Here is a 23,418-nt window from a genome sequence, read left to right on the forward strand (position 1 = left end):
TAGAAACGATGGGTCGCGTGCCTTTTTGTTTTGCGCACATTAGGAACTGGGCCATTTTAATAATTTTACGTCAGTAAATTGACGAAGGGGTTGAAATGTTTGTGAATAGATTTCGCAGTGTTGATAAGAGGTTTTGCTTGGGAAAAGGAAACTGAAGACGAGTACTTCAATTATTAAAACTATAACCGATTTTGTGGTATCTCTGTGTCACGATGAGCACGAGAGTTGGGAATGCGTGGATTGTAATTTCTTTTTATTGTACACAGGATTACATATGTATCGTTTGAAACGGCTCCCTTCGCACAAATATACAGAGTATGTATAACGGGTTAATTCTTGCGATGTGGTCCCTGCTCTTGCAAGAACAAAATTCTTATTATTGTACGAGTACAATGCAGTTGTACCTATGCCTGTTTAATCAGCATCTTTTAATGCACTTCGTGAGGTTTCGCGAGGGCAGCATTTACTCTATTTATAAGAAAAATTGGAGGGTCTCGAATAAACGTCCATCGAATTCAACTAACTTATTATAGAAAAATGCGTTCCCCCTTTCTAATATCGTTGCTGAAATTTTCGAGGCAACGATGCGCGACTTTCCTTACGATAGATTCAGATTCCATGCACCTTGTTCACAGTAATACATCACAACACAATATCTTTATATTATTTACCATTTTTACAGCGAAGTCGAATAATTTTATACACAGTACATTTTTCTATTCAATATTATATGTTACGAATTTACACACGATCCCTTCTCTGGCAGTTTCTTTTTTCAGATCTTCTCACTGTAAACGTATCGCTTTATAAGAAAAATCATATCGTCATCGCGAAGCTAATTTATAAAATCGTAAAAAACCCGCTGCAGCAAGTAATTAATGACGTCGCGAAGAGGGGAGAAAAGTATCAGGTAGAAAATGTGTTTTCTGCAAGCAAATTTGCGAATGGAAAAATGCGGACGTAATCGTTAAAATAGGAAGGCATGGCAATTGAAGACTTTTTAAACGCTTTTGGCATTTCGTTGGACGCTGGGCGACGATTTAGGCTTCTCCGATTCGTGTGCTTCCCCCCGGACAGTGAATGTTACGTAATATTTCTTTGTACGATCCAGCCTCTCAGCTGGAAGAGCTATTATCTGCTTCTCCTCTCCGTGCGTTACTTCCACCTGGAACAAATGGTAATATTGTAAATGAAGCTTCAAATTTGCCTGCATAAGATTTTTAGGAAATTATCTTATCATAGTAATTTCATAGCTTCGTTAGATATAAATTTTTCAAAAATCATAAAGCAGGTATACATCAAATGTCTGAAGTAGCATTTATTTCTGATTCCATATTTATTTGGACCATTCTTCTTATTTCTCAAATATGTATAAAACATGCTTATGAATTTTGTGTCATCACTTTTTATTTACTCTGTATGTGGACAGAGAATGAGTCGGCGATAAGACAGAAAAGTTGGAAAACGGAATAAAAACATTCTTGTATTATTAAAACCACGTTTAAGCATTAATTATTGAATGTGATAGAAAATTATTGGCTTGCACGCGCCTCGTTCTCAGAACTAGTACATAGTGTTCGTTTGGGAGAGAAAGTGTTATAGTTTATCTTGAAATAATTTGACATTACCGTCATTTGCCCTTTTCCACGACTCTCTATCTTCGGAAGAAGATCCGCTTGTTCTTGGCCGCCTCCACCTACTGCAATTATAATCTACAATCACAATAGGGAAACTGACTCCTTTTGAAGATCATCTGAATTAAATTTCCAGATTTCAGTAGTCCATTTCAATACCCATAGGAGCAGTATTCTACTGTGCCATGCGATTTTTTTTATCCTTTCTCAGGATTTTTTTTTATGGATTTAATGAAAGATTTTTATTACGGACCAGGCGTGGTAGATTAGGTGTAAGCAGAATTTTCTTCGTTAGAAGTGGTTGCAAAACTTTAAACGCGTTTTAGAAAATAGTTACCAATAGTTAGCCAAAGTATTTTTCTTTTCTAATTCTTTTTAATTTTATAGTCCGAAACAGACGAAGAAAAATCGCGAAAGCCGACACTTAATGTTCAAATTGCAACCATTTTAAGAATTTTTGGAATTTTATTCCGAATCTGCTACGAACGATAGTCATGCCGGAATAATTTAAGAATCTTTTTGGTCATTTTTTTTTTGATGAACAGAACGACCAGGGTCGACTGTCATGGGCTGCGGCGCCATCTTTGTTTTATATTTTCAGCCAAAAAATATTTTTATTCATAGTTTAAGATATAATAAATATGCAGTAAAAAGTTCAGCATAAAAATATTTCATTAAGCCCATAAAAAAAAAATTGGAAAATCGCATGTCACAGTAGAATACCCCGTTAAACCGAATTCTATAAAGATGAAAATTGCTATTAAAGTTACGCCTCTCATGAATAGACTGCGGAAGTTTATGCAAGTATGATATTTATTACGATAATTACGACCTCCCTATTGTAAGAAAATCGAATACACTTTATCATAGCCGCTAATATACTCGAGCTGATAATTCTGAAACTTTGTGAATATGTAGGGATTTCCTCCTGTTACAACGCAATTTTCGTTTGCTGCCCCAATTTATTCTAAGGCGGTGTAATTGACCGCTGAAAGTCCGGTTATTTTCCGATTTTGTGTTATAACTCGTGAACTGTAAAATAATTTTTCCACCGAATGATAAATCTAATCAAAAGAAGTAACTTTTGCCTTGAAACTTTTTTTCTATCTCTTACAGTTTTCAGGGGTTAATTTCACCCTCTTCAAGTGAATTTGGGCAGCAAACAAAAATTGCGTTGTAATCAGGAAGAGATCCCCTACATATTCGCGAAGTTTCAGAATTTTTTTAATTTTCGGCTTCGGGATCTTCCCTTGTAAGTAAGTTCTGTATATGCTAGAAATAAATAAACGTACGTAACATTTTTAAAAATAAAAAATATGTTTTGAAAACTCTATATTTCTATCAAAGCCTCACTTGTTCAGTCATTTTCTATAATAATGTATATTTGCATAAACACCCGCAGTCTACTCATCAACAACCAAGCGAGTTTCGCGTCCCAATTCAAGCGCGAACGTCTGAAATGGAATTCTGAAATCCACCTGTTTTATCAAAGTATTACAACAACGTACGATATGTGTATACAGGGAAGGAAGTGTAAGCGCTTGTAGCGTGATGGCAGCGGTGAGTTTTCTGGGTACATTGCTTCGCTTCCGTGCAAAAGTCTGGCGTGGCTGGCCTTCTTTGCAGCTTCCTAAGTTGGTCGTACAAGAAGGCCTCGAAATGTCTAACAGAAAATATTAATTACCTTCTAACTCATATGCTCCTAGTAGTATAATCCTTTCTTCTCCAAACCCACCTGCTTTATAATATAAATAATTTCGAAAAGTAATAACCTGAAAGTTAAGGGTTGGTCGTACTTTGCTACTCCAAGGGTGGGCCCAGACATTCCTGCTTTATGGAACGCCTCCACCTGGGAAGAAACGCATTCAAGTAAACCTCCGTGCTAACTATAACTGAAATATTCATCTAAACCCTTTATAAGAAGATCAGGCGACAAGTATTACCTGTCTCTTAACCAGAACTTGCTCGTTCGCCCTCCCATGGCGTATCTGTAATCTCTTCAGTTCCATCAACTGGAAGAAGATCTTCCTCTCGAGGTGATACCTCCGTAAACTGATCTGCACGTCCCTCGTCACAGTGTCCATATTAAGCGCCTGCTGTTTGTCAGTATTAGGACAACACTTCATGATCCTTCTTCTTGGTATTCTCGACACCCTTGGGCTGGGTTCTATGCCGCTGTCTCTGCCACCGCTGTCGCGACGCTGTTTCCCTTGCGATCGGCTGGTTCTGCTTTCTTGCGGGCTCTGAATTCGCGTCAAGCGAGGTCGAGTACCGGGTTGTACCTGCGCGAGAAAGTACAGGGATCAATTCTTTAAAATAATGATAAATTATATAAAAAAATTATTGCAAATTTGCGTTAAAAAGAATCGTAAATATCAGTTACTTCTGAGGCTGTTACACGAGAATCCCCTTTAAGTTTAGAAAACAGTTTAACGTAATTAAGGGGGATTCTCGTGTAACAGCCTCAAAAGTAACTGATATTTACGATTTTAAAAAAAAAAACTATTGTTAGTCTTGGATTAAACTCTTTGGGGATATAAGGAGGCACCCTTAAACTTGCAAAAAATATTTTTTTTTAGTTAAACTGTTTTCTAAACTTAAGGGGGATTCTCGTGTAACAACCTCAAAAGTAACTGATATTTACGATTTTAAAAAAAAAAAAACTATTGTTAGTCTTGGATTAAACTCTTTGGGGATATAAGGAGGCACCCTTAAACTTGCAAAAAATATTTTTTTTTAAGTTAAACTGTTTTCTAAACTTAAGGGGGATTCTCGTGTAACAACCTCAAAAGTAACTGATATTTACGATTTAAAAAAAAAAACTATTGTTAGTCTTGGATTAAACTCTATGGGGATATAAGGAGGCACCCTTAAACTTGCAAAAAATATTTTTTTTTAAGTTAAACTGTTTTCTAAACTTAAGGGGGATTCTCGTGTAACAACCTCAAAAGTAACTGATATTTACGATTTTAAAAAAAAAACAAACTATTGTTAGTCTTGAATTAAACTCTTTGGGGATATAAGGAGGCACCCTTAAACTTGCAAAAAATATTTTTTTTTAAGTTAAACTGTTTTCTAAACTTAAGGGGGATTCTCATGTAACAACCTCAAAAGTAACTGATATTTACGATTTTAAAAAAAAAACTATTGTTAGTCTTGGATTAAACTCTATGGGGATATAAGGAGGCACCCTTAAACTTGCAAAAAATATTTTTTTTAAGTCGATGCTTCTTATTATTTATTAATTATTCTGTAATCTGCAAATTTAAAGATGCCTCATTATATCCCAAAAGAGTTTAATTTAACATTAACAATAGTTTTTTTTAAAAAGATTCATAAATATCAGTAACTTTGGGGGGCTGTTACACCAGAATCCCCCCTCGATTACTCGCGACAGTTTCTTACTTGGGGCAACGAGTCAATCACAGAAGTTCTGCAAGCTTCCTGACCCGTCCGGCATGTCTCTTCCTCGCTCGTGCTTGGCAGGACCCTCACGACCCCGATCTCATTGTCTTCTTCAGGCTCTGTTTCATGCTCCTCGTCTTCTCCAATCGCATCCCTGATCTCTTTCTCGATCTCTTCGTCCTCCTCGTCCCACTCCGGACTCTCGATCACGGCGACAATAGCGCTTCTGTCCGGAGATCGTTCTTCCGAACTTTCGAATAGACTCTTCTTCGTCGACGATCGCGAGGACGATCTGCCAGTATTTCTAGCTTTCCCCGTGGAGGGCCTCGAGCGTCTCATTTGCGCTGATTTCGGCGAGCTCGAGGAGCTTTCGTCGATATACCGAAAGCTCTCCTCCTCTGAAAGTACTTGCTCTATAAGACACAATAATAGCAAATTGCTCTTATAATCCTCTCAATACTCACCTGTGGTTAACGCGTCTTCGGCTGGACGTTTTTTAATCTTCTTCGCGTCCTCGTTCTCTTTTGCCTGTTCGTCCACGTTAGACTTAGCTGGCGACGAGTCCTCAGCGGTTTCTTCTTCGCCGGACAATTTTCTTTTCGTCGCGACTGGCGTGTCGACGCTCAATGGTCTGCCATCAGCTTCTTCCATTAACGCGGAGTCTCTGGACGCGGACGAAACATCGATAGACTTCCCGCGAGCGGAATCTGCCTGCTCTTTGTCGTCCGGTGACTCTTTCGCCGAGCTTTCAGCTACTTTCTCCTCGACTTTCCGCGACTGTGATGCTTCCTCCGTAACAACGTTGCTCGTCTTTTCTGACGTCGGCTTTATCAGAACCTTCTTCGTAGAAGCCTCGCGCTTCTTACCGGGTTCTCTCCTTTTACGACTGCCGCTGCTCTTTTTGGGGCTGGCGTCACCCTCTGGTTGCCTCGAGGGCGCCGACTTCGATTTCCTTTCGTCGACCGACGGCCTCCTCTTCCCTACCCCTGACTTGCTTTTCGATTTCCCTTTATCTTCTGGCGTTGACTTTTTATCTTCATCCTCCGACGGGGGAATATCCTCCACGGCTGTTCTGGGGGTAGCATCATCCGCCTGAGCGTCCTCCGGGTCCCTTGAACTTCCGTGTTTGCTCGTCTCCTCCGATACTTCGCGGCTCTCTCCGGGAGTACGTTCAGACACGTCTGTCCTCTCGTCCTGAGTGTCTTTATCCAAGCTCTCGTCAGTTTTCGATGTTGTCCCTTCGGACCTGGAAGCTGCCTCGTCGTCTTGCTGACTTTGCAGTCTCTGACACTCTTTCTGAGAATCCAGCGTGGGACTTTCTGACTCGGTCGTCACGTGTGCGTCTAACCTGCCTGGAAAGAGGACTCTACAGAAAATTGACAGAAAGGTTTGTTCGAACATGGTAATTTTACTTTTATCATTGACGAGGCATAGGATAGACTTCACTAGATCTTGTGGGAATAGGTTACGCAATTCCTATGTGTTCGGGAGCCACGGAAAAAAGGAGGACCTAGGGTGATGGAACTCGAACCCACGATCCTCGGGGTCCTCCGCGTTATTGGCTATTTTTATATATTTTTTTTTATCATGATGTAGCAGTTACGTTTTGGTGACCACGTTCTTTCTCTTCGGTACTTTTCTTTCCCTACGTTTCTAACTTTCACTTTTCTAAATTCCCTTGTTATTTACAACTTCCTTCCTATTCTTTGCTCAATTCGTTTCCCGAGGCTTTCGTCTGCGCCTGGTGTTCGTTGAGCTTTCTCTTTTATCTTCATCTCAGTTTTTCTTCAGTTTTCTGTCTTTCTCCTTTTCTATTTCCTTCCTTCACCTTTTCTACCCCTGGTCAAGGGTACGGTCGGTGAAGAGAGCCAGTTGGATCTAGGCAGTTCCTGCGTGAACACCCCGACGGCTACACGCGAATCATCCAGTGATATTGTCGCTTTTCTTTGATTAAAAAATAAATTGAGTGCTTGGTAAGTCGGAGTTGATGTTATTTCACCTCATACCACCTCAATGGTATTTATTGATGAGAATGAGTACAATTGCGATTACCAGCGAGCTCAATAAACATAAGGAAAAGACTCGTTAGTCGGCAAAATTTGAAAGTGCTTGGATGGTCGAGAGCGTTCGAGACTCCCGGCCAGGTCGATCGGGTATGCATACATATGTATTAGGTTGTTGCAAATGAAATAGCCGTTTCTGATTTTTTAATTTAAACCTTTACTTGAGAAACCTAATACGTATTTCATCGATCGAAATAGTCACCACCGACTTCGATACACTTCCCCCAACGCGAAATAAGCGCGTTATTGGTCAGTCGCCTTACCAATCTCGCCAAAGTCGAACCTCCGAGATCTCTTAATCCGAGCTCCCTTTTATAGAGGGTTACTGACCCTACAATCTTATGGGAGTTCATCTCGCACGAATTCGAATACCGGCATCACGAGAAAACTAATAACGGTGACCCTAGGAAGTGATTCGACTCGATCACCCAAGTCGTTAAAGTCAGTAAAGGGAAAAACATTGAGGATGAGTTTACATAGTGAATTGGCCTAGTCCCCAATTGCTTCCAACTTTAATCTCTTAGTAGAGATTGCGATTTAATTGCACTGGGAATCGATAGCCATTGCAAGAGCATCGGATCAGTGTGACAAAAACATGATGTAAGGTCTATTCCACACCTCGTCTGTGCTTTGATCTCTGCTATGTTTATCTACGCTAACTAGAAATCACTGTTCCGTTGAAAGTCTTACCTGCTTCACCTTCGCTTTGCCGCCTCTCCCTCTCTTTTACCCCGGCAGAAGATGTCTGATCTTTGTCACTTCCATCTCTACTATATCTTTTACCCTGACCGTCCCTTGAATCTCCTCTCCCTTGGCTAGCCCTCGTGTCTCCCTCGTCTTGCCTTACCTCCGCCTTTCCCTCGTCCTGACTCCGCCTCCTTTCCTCCTCGCGCTGAGCTTTCTCCTGCGTGGCTTGCTGCCTCATTTCCTCCACGTCTTTTTTCAAATTGGCCGCTTTAGTCACGAGGCTGCTGCGCGACTCGTCACTCTGCTGGATGATATCATCCACTTTGCTCGCGCTGGAGCTAGCGTCCCTGGACACTTCCTCCGTCTCTATCACTTCCGTCCGCAATCTGTCGTCAAAGGTCACCTCCTTTGAAGCTTCTAGCACCGATTTCGGCGTGTCCGGGGCTTGGTCCTTGTGGACCATAGCTGTCACAACGACGCGCTCCACCGTTTCTTGGCTCGTGCTGTCTGTTACATCCTTGCGGTACCGACTTTCGATTATTTTCTCTTGGCTGTCGTCGTCGATCGAGGTTCTTGGCGAGTCCCGCTCGAAAAAATCCGACTTCTTGAATTTCTGCCCCTTGTCGGAGGACTGCATACGGTCCGTCGTACTTTCGCCGTTGGTGGATACCTTTGCCCTGTTCGACTTCAATTTCCTTCTGGTGCTCCTGTGCGTTTTCGTGAATTTCGTTTCCTTCGAACTTTCCCTGGGCGTCTTTGATCGTCGTTCAGATACCACCTTCTCGCAGAAGAGAAGAAGAAACGATAGAGCAGTTGGCCAGAGGATGCAAAGGTGGGAAGGGTGCAAGAAGTTTTAAGGGGGGAATCCTATTCTTTGGGCTAAAAGCATAGCGAAATTTTAGATTTTTTTTTAACAAACCAGCGATTCGAATAATCTGGGACCATGTCTTTATGCATCTTTGAAGAGATTGTAGTGCTTTGTTTCATTAATTTTTAAGAATAAATATAAAAGTTACGCTTGATCGACCATCACGCCGCCGTTGTCCGGTGCTGTGCGCGATATATCTGTAACCACTGAACCGATTACCTTCAAGTTTGGCCTGTATGTACAACAAACGTTACTTTATACTTCGATGAACCAGGATATCGATAAGTTATATACTTCTTTTGAATACATAAGAAAATTGCCGCAAAATTGTATAGCAAAAGTTGAAGTTTCAGACCTTTCAATGTGAAAAGTCTCCACACTTCTCAAAAAAATTTTGTATCTTTTTCTGGCTCGTCAAATTATGGCCGCATATGCATACAGTGAAACGCCGTTTCATTCTTCTGTTTTAGATTACCAAGAATACGAATTTTGCGCGGCGTGTTGGTCGAGCATGTGTAACTCCTATATTTGTTATTAAAAATTCATAAAAAAATCTATTGCTTCCTCAAAGATGCATGAAAATATGGTCCGAATTTCAGACGAATCAAATCGCTGGTTCCTTAAAAAAAATCCCTAATTTTGCTATGTTTTTAGCCCAAAGAATAGAATTCCCGCCTTAAGGACTTCCTGGACGATGTAGGGGAAGGGCTGGAGGGGATGAAGAAGATAATTGGAGAAAGGGAGAGAGGGGGCGGATTGCGGGTGACTAGTCAGAAAACTAATGCCAAATGAAGAATGCAAACATAGTAAAGTAAATTGCTGTAAGAGTATAGATTGTGTAAGACTGCTAAATCAAATGAGAGAGTAGTGAGGAAATCTAAAACGTAAGATGTAAAGATGTAAGCGGAAGCCATTCAAAGGCAGGGATAATAAATAAATAATTAAATAATAATACCTTCTCACATTTCTTCTCCAAACACTTCTTCACCACCACCACTTCCAGACTGTCGTCGCTAACACTTTCATCATCTTCGTCATCCTTTCGCGACTCGTCTTCCGCCCCATTGCTTCTGTCCGTTCTACTTTCCTCCTTTCGCGACTCAGACTTCTGCCTGGGTGCACCTTTGGCGTGCTCGTAACTGTCCGTATCTATCGAGGATTCGCTGGAATCTCGTTTAGCTCTCATCGATCGCCTTTTACTTCTTCTCCTTAACTTTCGATCGGTGTCATCCTCGTCGTAACTGAAACATTATAATCATCAAAGGTAAAGGGAATATCGATGGGTCCAGAAATATTTTCCACGCGCGCGAAGAAACAGGGGTTCTATTAAAAGCCAAAGTAACCGGTAAATTTGAAATATTGTAACTTTAAAGGAAAAATGGTATCGATCAATATCAAGTGCCCCTTGAGCTGTACATTTAATTCCTTAGACATCTTTTCTGATCGCCAAACATGCAACATGTGCAGTAGATATATAAATTACTAGCCCGGATATTAGATTGTTCATAACTCAGGAAGGGGAGGACGTAGCGAGCTGAAAATAGTCACATTCATCTGGATTAGCCAGGTCTAATGAGCCGAGGCGCACTCGCGACCCCGCAGTTTACCCTTTGAAAGATTTTTGGGCGACAGACAAAAGCGCAAACTTTCCGCTTTATATATTAAGATATAAAAATGTATAAAACTAGGGAACATTCTACCGTGCTGATTCACTGCGAGCTCTCCTTTGATGGTCCTTCTTCGAGGATGTCTTCGACAGTCTAACTTCTTCCTCGCTGAAACTACGGCTGTCCTGGCGAGCCAATTTCCTCAGGTTGCCCCTTCGCCGCGTTCTTTTCTCGATCCACTGCTCTTCGTAGTATAGGTCCGGAAGTTTGCGACCGCGGCCTCGTCTACGAGGGCTGCTCTCGGTGTCGGTGCTGCTGTCCACATGCCTCATCCGTAATTTCGCTGCGAACACTAAACCCATTTCCATACTCCGACAAATTAAAAATCCAACGACCACGCAAATTACTCGTTCATCAGTATTCATAAATATCCAAACAACTATCGCGACTAACAAGGGGAAATTTTTTAATTGAAACCCGCGACTCTGTCTCTTAAAAATATCTTCACAAATATATATACCTAACCTGACCTTTATTGGGCCCAGTCTTCTGTATCTTCAACTGCTGCGCGGTAGTTCCCCCGTGCATTTGAATCAGCTTCGCGCAGTCCCTGTAGCCCCTATACAGCGCAGCGTCCAACGCTGTCATCAGGTTGCCCTTGCTGGTTCGCAGCACCGCATTAATCCTCGCGCCATTGTCCAAGAGGACCTTGCAAGCATCCAGGTGCCCATGGAGAGCTGCCACGTGCAGAGGTGTCTTGCCGTCGTGCGTGGCGACGTCCAAAGTGCTCGGACGTTTCTTTGCCAACCACTTGATCAGCTCGATCCTACCGGAAGCTACAGCTTCGTGCGCGACCCCGGTGCCTCTCACTGTCCTCGCGTAAAGGGAACCGCCGTGTTGCGCCAGGATCTTCAGGGTCTCCAGTTGACCTTTGGCTGCTGCGCAGAGTGCTGGTCTGAAACGCGTTCGATTATTTTTAACTTGGACAGTTTCGCAGCGAATAGAAGCTTTTAGAGTCTCGGAGCGTCATTCGGGCCCAGTTGTACAGAAAGCTACCAAAAAAAACGAGTAAATTCAGTTTGAAGACTTTAATTGTTAAAGTCAAGTAGCATTATTTCTATTGGGTATATTTTATTTCTTAGTATAGTTTTACAATGATTTTTTTAATGGGTTATTTAATAGCGAGTAGTATGATTAATATTATTTTAAATTTTCTGCAGTTTTTGCCTTTTAAGCCTAAAATGGAAGTGTGGCTTGAAAGTTTCAATAATCCTATAATGTTAGAGTTGTTCTATGGGTTGTCAATTTTTTTGCAAAATAAACATCGCAAAATTATGGGATCCCCACTGTGTTTAACTAATTTCTTGACATTTCGAGGGTTGGCAGATTTCTCCAAGCTCTCCCGCGGAAGTGCGTAAAAGGGACGAGTCCTGGTTTTGAAATTTCTGCCCCGAGGAGTAGGCAAAGGTGCAGCTCGTGCAAGAGCTACTTACGTTCTACCCTTTCGGTCCTGTCGGTTGGGATCGGCCCCTAATTTCAGAATGAGAGCCGTGGCATCAGCGTGGCCGAGAGTGGCTGCGTAGTGCAACGCTGAGCATCCGTTGTCGTCGACGTGGTCGGGATGGGCACCGCATAGGTTCACCAAAGCCTCCACGCATCTGGCGTGTCCTCTGGACGCTGCACAATGAAGAGCCGTGAGGCCGTCTTTGTCTGCAGCTCCTGCGGCAGCTGAACCGCCTGCTCTGTATTTTAATTACTGCTTTTAGAATAACAAGTTCCCTCGGTCATCTGTACGTATACGAGGACATAAAATGAACCATGTCAGAGGTGGCCGTTTCACAGGGCTGATGGACTTCGAGGAATTTAGAGAGAAAACTGAACTCGGAAGAGACGCTGGAATTTGGATAATTCCGAAAATTTTGAAGCTACCAATACCCCGGAGTGATACTAATTTACCATAGAGGAACATTTATTTTCTCAATGAATATTTAAAAACATTCGGAGTATTAGATAAAGTGAAACTTGACCTAGCCAGTGCTAACACAGCTTCAACGCTGCCAGCACTTGCCGCCCATAGAATTGGCTGCCTTCCATCCTCATCTTTCGCGTTCACATCAGCACCAAATTCCAGGAGGGTTTGCAGGACTTTCAGGCCAACTTTCTTGGGCACAGCGAGCTCGGCAGTGGCAGCCGCGCCACAACACTGAGCGGCATAATGAAGAGGAGATCCTCCGCGTAGGTCAGGCGTCGAGGGCCTCGCACCCGATGCCAACACCAGGCGGACACATTCTGCCTCCCCGCACACTGCACACAATTATAAACAGATATATTCCTGTGTGGGTTCAACACTCCAGAATAGTCGACACGGTAAGCTCTCGCAGAGGAAAAGAAAGGTCACTGAGCGTCCCTTGAAACAAATCCAACGATCTCTAAAAAATTAAATACCACACTCTTATCCTTCTCATTCATCTTCACTCAGAGATTCCTCATTTGTTTCAATCAGCGGAACGGATACAGCGTCAATTCGGAGACGCTTCATAAAAATACAACTGCTTTTTGCATGAAACTTTCCGAAAGGACATTAATGCCGCAAAGCTCAAGGTGGCGACCAAGTAGGTCGAGCCGTTATTTGGAAAAATGTCCCTTTCTTTCGCTGCGAGCGTTGTTCGGTGGCTGCTCACACGAGACGTTCTTGAATTATACAGATGCAACTGTCGATTACGAACTTTTCCTTGTATAGTAAAGCCGACGGATGAATGTAAGAACAGGCACTCGCGGCGCGCAGCGATAAATCCCTGGTCATTTGAATACATCAAGGACGACAATGGTCAATCTCGTGGATTATCTCGGCGTGGGTATCGCGTGCTCCTTGGCGGACCGGAATGACGTCACTCAGAGTGACCCAGTAACCTTACTTGACCAATACACTCTGATTTTACTGGAGATCGGTAGGAACGATACGGTTGGTAATTCACAGTTTCCGCAGCTTCTAAGGAATCGTTAACTCGCGGTCGCTTACAGTTTGACCTTTCGCAGGCGGGCAGCTGAGTCAGTCTACTTCGAGGTCTTGATTTACGATTATTTTTCACGAGCTCAAATAATGCTCTATCAATCTTGATCGCGTTCGACCGTATCCCCCGACCGTAAAATTACCACTCTTGCAGCCTGTAATTGTTGCAATCTGAATGTTAACACCTTGACTGCCACGTGAATGTACGTATGGCTGACACCATTTGATTCAAATGTGGTGGGCAGGGTAGATTACCTATATCCTCAGGACTTAGCTAACAGCGCGCCGCGTGGGGGTTAATTCATAGTGTGAAAGAGATAAGAAATGAGATAGACACGAATAAATCGAAAATGTAGAATGAACTTTCCCCATAAGAGGCCTCTGTTTAAAAGAAATCCATTTTTAAGATTCATCGAGCACGCGTGGAGGGCAGTAAGACTCGCGTCTGACCATTGCTTGATATTACTACTTGCGCGTCGGTGTTTCGCATTTTCAAACTCGATTTCCTTGAAAGCGAAACACCAGGGGTGGATTTAAGGAGAAAGGCCCCGGTGGCAAACGTTCTGAGGGGCCCATTTTTTCGGGAAAATGAAGAGGTAGTTTACTGGAAACGAGCTAAATGTAGTAGCACAGAACAATTTTTAAAAAAAATTAAATCCGACTTCAAAAAAATAAAAATGCACTAAACAGTGAGAAATAATTTTTTCCCTTATTTAATCTAGGACTAGAAATATTTTTTAAGTCAGCGCCAGATTTACACGGTGCAAATGATGAGGCGCCGACTTAGAAAATATGAGAATCGTAGATTAAATAAAGGAAAAAATCATTTTTCACTTTTTAGTGTATGTTTGTTTTTTTTAAGTTGGTTTTAATTTTTTTTTTAAATTTTTATATTTTTAACTTTTTAGTTTTATATATATTGACACAACATGCTGAGGAGATATGCGTCTACGTGCATAAAATAATAATAATTAGGTGACAATAGTCTTTATTATTAACCAGAACTGGCAAAATATTGGGCCAATTTCGATGCAGTGTAGGATGGAACCACCGGGGCGTCGCGTTCTTTTGAGAACAAAAAGATCATCAAAATCGGTGAATATGCTGAGGAGTTACGTGGGGACAAACATATAAAAAAATACATACGAGTCGAATCTATACCCTCCTCCTTTTTGAAGTTGGTTAAAAAATAGGTATAGTGTTTGGACAAAATCATAATATTTTTTATTTGATAGATGAGGCCCTGAGGGACCTTCTGTACCCAATCTTCGTTCCACATTTCTGAATTATCTTTACACAAAGAGTCAATCTTAGCAACGTTGGCAAAATGGTTTATTCGATTTCTATTTACAGTAAATCCCCGTTAATAGCCCGTTTTTACCTCCCGTTGACAGCCCGGCGACTATCCCCACCACCATTTCATGGAATCCTTCGGACGAGAGTGGGGGAACGCGGGAACGAGCGAGAGGCTCCTTCGATTCCTCTCGCTCGCTTGTGTGTTTCTCACTCGCGCCACTGGCGGCGCGGAATCATGTCCGCAACCCGCTATGAGCCCGCCGCCAGCCCTGTTCGTCGGGCTCATAACGGGGATTTACTGTATAGCCTCCGATGGGACATCGATTGTCAGGCATCTGGGTATACGAACGATTCTATTACCGAAAATACTCGACGGTCAAGGTGTTAAGGGCCGAACTCTACGTCTCCAATATGAACAGCTCCGTTTCTATTTGTATTTGTATTTTTTGTTTTCCTGTGTGTTTCTAACACACAGGATGGCGTTTCAAGCATTTCGCTTATATTGCCCAACGAACGATAGTCATTTTTTTTCCTTTTTCCCTCCTCTCTCCTTCGGGTCCCAGCAGCAGCGACGCACCGGGAGACGGTGATGGTCACCCATCTTTCCCCAGTACGCCGCCCCGTGATGTTTAACTTCGGTGATCTTACGGGAACCGGTGTTTCCATCACGGCCATGGCCGCTGGTAGCTCCGTTTCTCGTATCGACACTTGTGAACGTGACCATTGAGAACAATACCGGTTGCCCAGTGAAGAACACTGTGTCCCTCCAAATCTTTGGCGTTCACGTCGGCACCGTTCGCCAGCAAAACGGCCACCAATTGCGTGTCGCCGGCGATCACTGCCAAATGAAGCGGCGTGTGTCCCTCAGCGTCGGGTGCGTTCACCAGTTCCGGTGCCGCCGCGGCCACGGCACCTCCGGTCCCGGCGTCCATGCAATAATGCAGGGCGCTCCTCAACGTGCGATCCCTGTAGCCGATCGTGTCCTCCTGCTCCTTCAGTAGCCTCAGCACCCTTGCTCTGTCGCCTTGCTGGCAGGCGTGCATCAAGGGCGTCGCGCCGATCTGTAGCACTCTGTAACAGCCAAATAACCGTCAATGGACGCGTGCAATAGCGGCACGTGACGGTAGCCCGTTAACTTTTACTTTGTACAGAGTGAGAGGCAGTTGAAGCAGTGGCGCCCCTAGAGGGGGGCCAGCGGCCCTGGCACCCCTCAAGGAAAAAGGAAAAAGTAGATTAACGTAACCACGAATGAAGTAATTCAAGAGCTTTGTAAAAAGAAAAGGAATTCGGATTTTATTGTTTAAATAAATTTTTATAATCGTCTAATGAGCTTTATTGAATTTGCATTGATAGTATTTTTATCCGTTCAACTCGGCTCCGCCTTTAAATCCTGAGTACAGCATTGAGTTCATTTATTCTACATTTTAGACAAAATCAGAAGCGTGAATTTGGAATAAGCCTAATTTAGTATAACTTGGTCCTCCGCTTCTTCTCTTTAGTCGAGGGTAGGTTGCTCGGTTTTATGAAATTTGTTGCTTCACGAGCGAGAGTAGAGAACCTGCTCTAAACAACGCGCGGAAGAAATGGATATCGATCGAGGCGAAGGTGTACCTGTAAGGCCTTTTTTTCTGATGATCCTGATACCGTATAGCGCTGGGTGCATCACGCGACCATTGCGTTCCGGTAGTTTTCTGCTTTTGGCGATGATTCCTGTACGGTGTCAGCGGGGGCAAGGACACGTCCGCCACGCTTTCCTGCTGTTGCTTCGGTTTAGGCTTCTCCTGGACCTTCAACGGGATCGGTGGAGTCTTAGTGTCCATGCCCGTCTCTGGCACCGGTTCACGACTGGTCTGACCTCGCGTGGAAGCATCTTTCGCCCTCTCGACGGATCGAATTCATCGCGCCGAAGAGAATGTCCTGTCCCCCTACCCTCACTGAAGTGGGTCAGTGCTTGGAAAAAGAAATCGAGTACGAACTTCGTCAAAGAATTGCGATAAAATCGCCTCGGCACTTAGCACTTAAAAAACAAACTCGTATTCCGTCGTATCTTGCAGGATAAGTTATTTCATAAAATTGACGGTTTGGGTGAAATTTCAAACGATACGTACGAGAATAGAAAATCGAAATATTAGTGTAGGAAATTAAGGAGAAATTAGTGTACGGAATTGTGGAAAAATTAGTATACGAAAATAAGGAAAAATTAGTACACGGAAATAAGGAAAAATTAGTACACGGAAATAAGGAAAAATTAGTATAAGAAATTCAGGAAAAATTTGTATACGAAATTAAGGAAAAATTAGTATACGGAATTAAGGAAAAATTAGTATCAGAAATTAAGGAAATATTAGTGTGCGGGATTAAGGAAAAATTAGTATACGAAAATAAGAAAAAATTAGTACACGAAAATAAGGAAAAATTAGTATAAGAAATTCAGGAAAAATTAGTATACGAAAATAAGGAAAAATTAGTACACGGAAATAAGGAAAAATTAGTACACGGAAATAAGGAAAAATTAGTATAAGAAATTCAGGAAAAATTTGTATACGAAATTAAGGAAAAATTAGTATACGGAATTAAGGAAAGATTAGTATCAGAAATTAAGGAAATATTAGTGTGCGGGATTAAGGAAAAATTATTATACGAAAATAAGGAAATATTAGTGTGCGGGATTAAGGAAAAATTATTATACAAAAATAAGGAAAAATTAGTACACGAAAATAAGGAAAAATTAGTATAAGAAATTCAGGAAAAATTAGTATACGAAAATACGGAAAAATTAGTATCCGAAATTAAGGAAAAATGAGTACCTATACAAATTAAGGAGAAATTAGTACATACACGAAATTAAGAAAAAATTAATACATATACGAAAGCATTTATTATGGAAATTAAGTTTCACGCTACGTAAGCGCGAAGGAAACGGTACATAGCGATGTACAGAACCTATAGAATACGATTACAATCTGATCGTGAATGAAGGTATTAAAAGCTTTGGGTTGAACGTCTGACCCCGCTCGAACCTTTTTCACTGCGCGATTCTACCGCTGTCCATTACTACTGTCTGACTGAAGGCGCTTTAACTACTGGCGCGTGCCAGGAGTAAACACAGCCGCTGCGTGACTGGGAATGAGCACCGTTACCAATAATGATCACCCAATACGGGAACGGTAGGCGTCAGACACATCCGCAGTGATACAGCAATGCACTGACTCGGTGCCGAAGCCCGGCGACAAATAAACGCGCAACCGGCTCGTACAGATTCTTCTTTATTCCTTAGACGAAGTGGTATCGATCGCGTGGCCAGTTCTCCGATAAGTTCCATTCTGTGGCTCCGAATAAAGAATAGTTTGGCCAGTAATTAACCGACAGACACCGAGCCCTAGTTCCCTGAAGGGAGACTGACACGACCGCTGATCCGATCGGGAACTTATCACTAAACTCGACCCGAATTTAAAGCTCGGCTACTGTCCACGTGGTGGACTGACCAGGTCACTCGCTGCCATAGAAACCCACCGCCACAACACCTATCACCAGCAGGGGTGATTACCATTATGCTAGATTTCACGGCAAGGTCGCCGTCGGATTTTCATTTTTCACAGTTCCCGCGTCACTGATTTATTCAGTCGCAGGCTCGACAGGGTAACGAGATTAATCCAACGAAGATCACAGCGATGGCCATTTTTGGAGCACATCAGGATCGTTCCCTTAAGAATTGCTGAGGTAAATTTAAACCATCCCCGCATTGTGCGCCCTACGAAATCTGCTACTTGTAACTGCAGAGAATAATTAAGCGGTGGATATTCAACGTTTCGCCTCGCGGTGGAGATAAAGGAGCACGACTGGCGAAGGGAAAAAAGTAAGCGAGATAGAAGACTGTAGCTCGTTCGTTTCCCTCGGTTTAATTGCCCCCACCCCCCATTTATCACGGGGAGACTTTTCCGTGCGAAATGCTGCTGCTATCGTGTGCGATTAAGAATTTGAATTCAAGGGACAAGTATGCGACGAACGAACGGCGCCAGAGCCATTTCGGAATGCGACTTGAAATTATCGAGGTGAAAAACTGAGCTGCGCGAGCGCGTCCGAAAGTTTGGCGCTCGGGCGGCGGGTGTACAGCGCGGAAAATAGAGCGATATGAATCGATTGATTTTCAAGGGAAAAGAAGTTTGATAAGAAATTAACGGGCGGACAGGTATGCACGCTACTGGCACAGTAGCACTAAACGATATTGCTTCCATCGGCTGTTGACGGATGTCCTTGAGAGTAACTGTGAGAACAGCATTCTAATTCGAGTGGATTATTCCACACAGAAGGACCATTAAAGTGTCTTCCTGGCGTGACGGCTGAGGGAAACTTAATTTTTCGGGATTTAAAAAAAGAAATAGGGTAGACTGTAAAATGATTGGCGCCCTAAACGGAAATCCCAATTGGAATGTGTATATTTTTTTCTGAAGTATTTATGTGGTCTTAATTCTCAGTTATTATCAATGATTATGGATTTCTCATTGAAATAAAACATCTCGAGTACCTATTAAGTCTGTTATTGTAAAAATATTCAATGAAAAACAAAAATAGGCATAAAAATACAATCATTGACACGCTAAAATTTGAGATTATATAGAAAAACGTATCTAGTTAAAAACGAAGTTTAAAGTGTTTAAACAGACTATTTCATTCACTATTGAATACTTACAACGCTTAGTAAATCTGTATTTCAATCCATTACTTAGTTATAAAGCGACTAAGTATACTTATCTACCCCTTATCAAAATTTTAAGAAAACGCCTAAAACTCAGCCCTTTGTCCCACTTTGTGGTGTTGCCAGGTGTAAAATGTGTAGTTCAACTATTGGGCTTTGCAGTGTTGTAGTGAAAGAGAAATAAGAAATTGTAAAAATAATATTTGGCTTTTTAATCAGGAGTGCCAATGATTAGCGCAGTTTACCTTGTCGTTTTGCACGTTTGTAGCTTTATTCTATCACCTTTTAAGACTATAAAAAAAATTTGTAAGTAGAAATATCCATTTACGGAATAGGAGCATCGCGAAGAGTACAATATTCTTCCAGATGCCAGATCGAATTGCCAAGAAACCAAAAGTCCCGATCCACTAACAAAAATATCACGCATACTCAGTAGACGTTCCTTTATCCTTCGAACTAGAATTTTACAAATAGAATTTTGCAACATTGAATCATTACGGTCAACAAAGCCATAATTTTTTTCTGCTAAATGACGTTGCCATTTCTTTGTTTCTCAATATTTTTTCATTATACCAGTTCAGACTACGCGTTTACAGGTTACCAATCTTTCCGAATTTTGTGCTTGAGATAACTACAATTACCGATATCAGGTCTGCCATTCGGAAGAATATTCTCTTCGCGATGCTCCTATTTCGCTATAAATGGATATTTTTACTTACAATTTTTTTATATTCTTAAAAGGTGATACAATACCTGTTTCTTTTTTAATTCCCGAAAAACTAAGTTTTCTTAACCCGTTAATATAAATTATCGGTGTCAACTGTGAACCTGCAAAAGAAGGGGGTTTAGCTTCGCGACACCTTCCCCTTAGCTGTGACAGATTCTCTTTCTCGCGCGGTGCCAGAGGAACGAATGAAATGCAAACGCGAGCGTGTGTCATAGGCGCAATTTTCCCTGCAACTCGAGCGGTGTTACTACTGTTCTTAAACAGCACTGTCTACGTTCTTAGGCTGTTTCCCGTCACGTGTCACGCCATCGCGGAACCAGACTTCCAGCCGGCTTATAATGTGTGTAACAGCAGGCGCGAATCGATAGCGGTTTTGAAGTTGCGATCTATCCGCCGAGAAAATCCCGCACCGCACAGGCGCCACTCTTATTCGACCCTTGTAACGAGAGCAACACTTTACCCGATACAAATTAGATTTGAGGGAAGCGAAGAATTCGTCGCACGCCTGTTACGGTGCATTCTTAACGGCGCCTCGACCGTGGGGGCTCGCCACGGAATAATTATCGTCACGAACGCGCTTTTTTATGCAGCTGCGAGCCCAGTGAGTCGTAACATATCGATCTTGAAAAAAGAAAATACTTAAGGAGAAGCGTCGAGGAGAACGCAAGGGACCGGGGAGCAAAAATAACGCGACCCGATGCTTTTCCTTGGGAAATTCATCGAAGAAGGTATCTCAAGCATTTCCCAAATAAAATTCTAAGTTACTTTCCTGCGCCAACTGCTCCGAGCAGAGGCGGATTCAGGAGCCTTTCTCAGAGGGGGCGAAATATGTAAAAGTACATAAGTACATTTTTCAACCCCTCTTTTACAAGATTTAAAATTTGCTTGTAACTTATATTTTAATATCTCTATCTGATACTACAGCCTAAATATTTAAATTCACAATAATTATTTATACAGAATAATACACAATTTCATAATATTTTTCTATTTTATTACTCTTGGAAGGGGGCAGGGGGGCGATCGCCCCCCTCTGGATCCGCCCATGACTCCGAGCTCCCCAGTAGACACCGCACGCGGAGTAAAATCCCCAAATTTCAATTACGCTTCAAATTTCTGGCTACTTTAAATTCGCCAGAATTATTCTTTCGCCCATAATGCACGCGGCGATTTATTCGAAAAATTGAATTCATTCTTAGCAGCATAGAATCAGCATAATGGCACCCCGCGTTCGAAATTTGTGTATATGTACGCGAGGGGAGGAACGCGGTGCATTTGCACCCCGTTATGGAGGCGATAGAGCCTGGAGGAAAGTGCATTCCAAGAGTTCCAAGAATGTTTCGCCTGAAGGACTGAATCAGGGTGGCCGAGCCCTAACAAAGTGGCGCACGTTTAATGATATATGCATACACGTACAACGAACCCACGTGCACGTGTTGCCGTAACGCGGCGATGACTGAAAATCGTTATTTCGTTGATTCACCGTGCCGCACGTCGATCGTTATTGCTCCGTTAATAATTCCCGGAGGCCTTCGCTCTTCGTGATGCCGCGTCGTTAATATTTAATGATAACATCTCCTGTTTCACGTGAGATTACGTGCACAGCCTGTGCAGTGGCGGGCCGCGAGAACGATTGATTCGATCGTGTTTATTGGCGATCGAATCGATGATCCGTCCGCGATCACCGTCCGGTGGCGAGGCACGAAAGCGAACGAAGCAAGCTAGTGCGAGAACTGAAGCGGAAACGCGTGTGCGGGTGACAGGGTGCCACGCAGATTTATCTTCCAGCCGAGTGCCATTCATTTCCCCTCGTGACAAAATACACGAATCTGTTGAATGAAAGAAAGTAATGGGAACGAATGTGGATCACTGGGTGGCTATCGAAGAAGTGTCTCCTCCTCGGAAAAGCGTTGTAGCTCTGCGATTGCTTCGCGAATGCGATATCTACGTGTCATCTTGTGGTGACGTTTGTGGCAGCTCGGCGGGGAAACTTGTGCGATGAATATTTAATAATATAGTGGGAGTAAAACTTAAATACTGTTGAATATAATTTAATGCAGTCAATGGGGTAAATTTAAGATAAGTAAAATTTTGGGGGCACACTTTTTCGGTAATATAATACGAATATAAATTAATATTAATATCCTGTATATTAGTTCGTATTTTGAAATGAATCTTGCGGTGCGTAAGCACAGTAATGTTTACAACGCATGCTTAAGTGGTATGGCACAACATTTTACGAGCTGACACAATTGTTACAATCGCCTGATCCATTTAGAAGCGATTCTTCTTGCTGCAAAATACCTTTAGAGACGGTTATAATGTGAACGACCTTTCTATTAACACTCGGGACAGTGCACTTAAAGTGGCTCAATGTGTGGTCAACATGTGGCAATGCAATACCACAGATGCTGCTTAATTCCTTAACAACTCGCTCGATTTGCCGGGGGATTCCCTGTTTCGATAATAAAAAAAATAGTTAAGATACGAAGGGCGGGAAAAGGGGGATGGAAAATAAATTAAAATTGTGCGTGAATGTTTATTCATTTATTGTATTATTAACACGTGCTGTTCGAAGCTAAAGTAATGGTCCTCTAATGGAAGCCTTGCACGTGCGTTTTTGGGCTGTGAATGTGAATTACTTGAAATGTGATTTTGGGTGCTCGGTCAGGGAAAGTGTCACTTAGCTTGAAGCTTACTTTCTGAAAGATTGCGCCGCTGGCTTTTGACTCTCTTCCATCGCGAGGTCCGTGTAATCTTCACATATGTCTGTGACACGGAACAAGGTACTTGCCCACGAGGTGTGCTCGTTTTGGAAACTATGAAGCGCACCACGCGAGGGTGGGACGCGCACTGGCAACCCTCTGATACCGTGGCCAGTTAATGTAAGGGTTGCTTAGATACCACCGTCTCAGTAACGTATCAACAGAGACTGGAATACTTATTTCTCCATTTCGCACTGAAAGATTTTTTGAACTGCCGAGGCCCGTGTAGTTATTAGTGTATGCGATTCATTTAGATTTCGATCGCACGAGAAATTAATACTAACTAACGAGGGAACATCCCGAACCCGAAAATTCAAAAAATTCTGAAACTGAATATGTAGGGAATTTCCTCCTGATTACAACGGAATTTTTGTTTGCTGCCGAAATTCACTCTAACGAGGTGTAATTGACCCCTGCAAATCCGGATATTTTCCGATTTTCTGTTATAACTCGTGAACTGTAAAGTAATGATTTTACCAAATGATAGATCTAATTAAAAGAAGCAACTTTTGTCTTGAAACTTTTTTTCTATCTCTTACAGTTCCCGAGTTATAACGCAAATTCGGAAACTAGCCGAATTTTCAGGGACTAATTTGACCCCCTTCGAGTGAATTTGGGCAGCGAACGAAAATTTCGTTGTAACCAGGAAGAAATCCCCTA

At 42.4% G+C, this 23,418-nt stretch overlaps 1 protein-coding gene across 3 annotated transcripts; it reads right to left on the reverse strand.

Annotated features, from left to right (window-relative positions):
- Positions 1-251: 251 nt before the first annotated feature.
- LOC143368117 (uncharacterized) lies at positions 252-22,967 on the reverse strand. Of its 3 annotated transcripts, none has more exons than XM_076810478.1 (16): positions 22,693-22,967; positions 16,182-16,520; positions 15,307-15,641; positions 12,292-12,568; positions 11,758-12,006; positions 10,795-11,219; positions 10,358-10,616; positions 9,613-9,898; positions 7,793-8,570; positions 5,504-6,391; positions 5,040-5,437; positions 3,578-3,916; positions 3,407-3,483; positions 3,143-3,297; positions 1,629-1,699; positions 252-1,165 (listed from the first exon to the last, which is right to left on the reverse strand). In XM_076810478.1, exons 2-16 carry the CDS (start codon positions 16,388-16,390, stop codon positions 1,001-1,003), a joined length of 4,911 nt encoding a protein of 1,636 aa, XP_076666593.1. In that variant the 5' UTR covers positions 16,391-16,520; positions 22,693-22,967; the 3' UTR covers positions 252-1,000. The 3 variants fall into 3 exon arrangements, with proteins under 3 accessions (XP_076666593.1, XP_076666594.1, XP_076666595.1); XM_076810479.1 differs by having other exon boundaries at positions 7,793-8,567; positions 22,693-22,966; XM_076810480.1 differs by having other exon boundaries at positions 980-1,165; positions 1,629-1,712.
- Between the last annotated feature and the right edge of the window lie 451 nt (positions 22,968-23,418).

The sequence above is a fragment of the Andrena cerasifolii genome, chromosome 4 (genome assembly GCF_050908995.1).
Source record: "Andrena cerasifolii isolate SP2316 chromosome 4, iyAndCera1_principal, whole genome shotgun sequence".
In the NCBI taxonomy this organism is placed as follows: domain Eukaryota; kingdom Metazoa; phylum Arthropoda; class Insecta; order Hymenoptera; family Andrenidae; genus Andrena; species Andrena cerasifolii.

Bases quoted from the DNA above. Each gene is read 5' to 3' on its own strand.
- LOC143368117 (XM_076810478.1), bottom strand. From the start codon at position 16,390: ATGGACACTAAGACTCCACCGATCCCGTTGAAGGTCCAGGAGAAGCCT. The intron at 11,220-11,757 runs GTAAGTAGCTCT...AACGCGTTTCAG, and splicing joins CAGGACCGAAAGGGTAGAAC to ACCAGCACTCTGCGCAGCAG. The intron at 9,899-10,357 runs GTAGAATGTTCC...ATAATGTTTCAG, and splicing joins GCTCGCAGTGAATCAGCACG to TTACGACGAGGATGACACCG.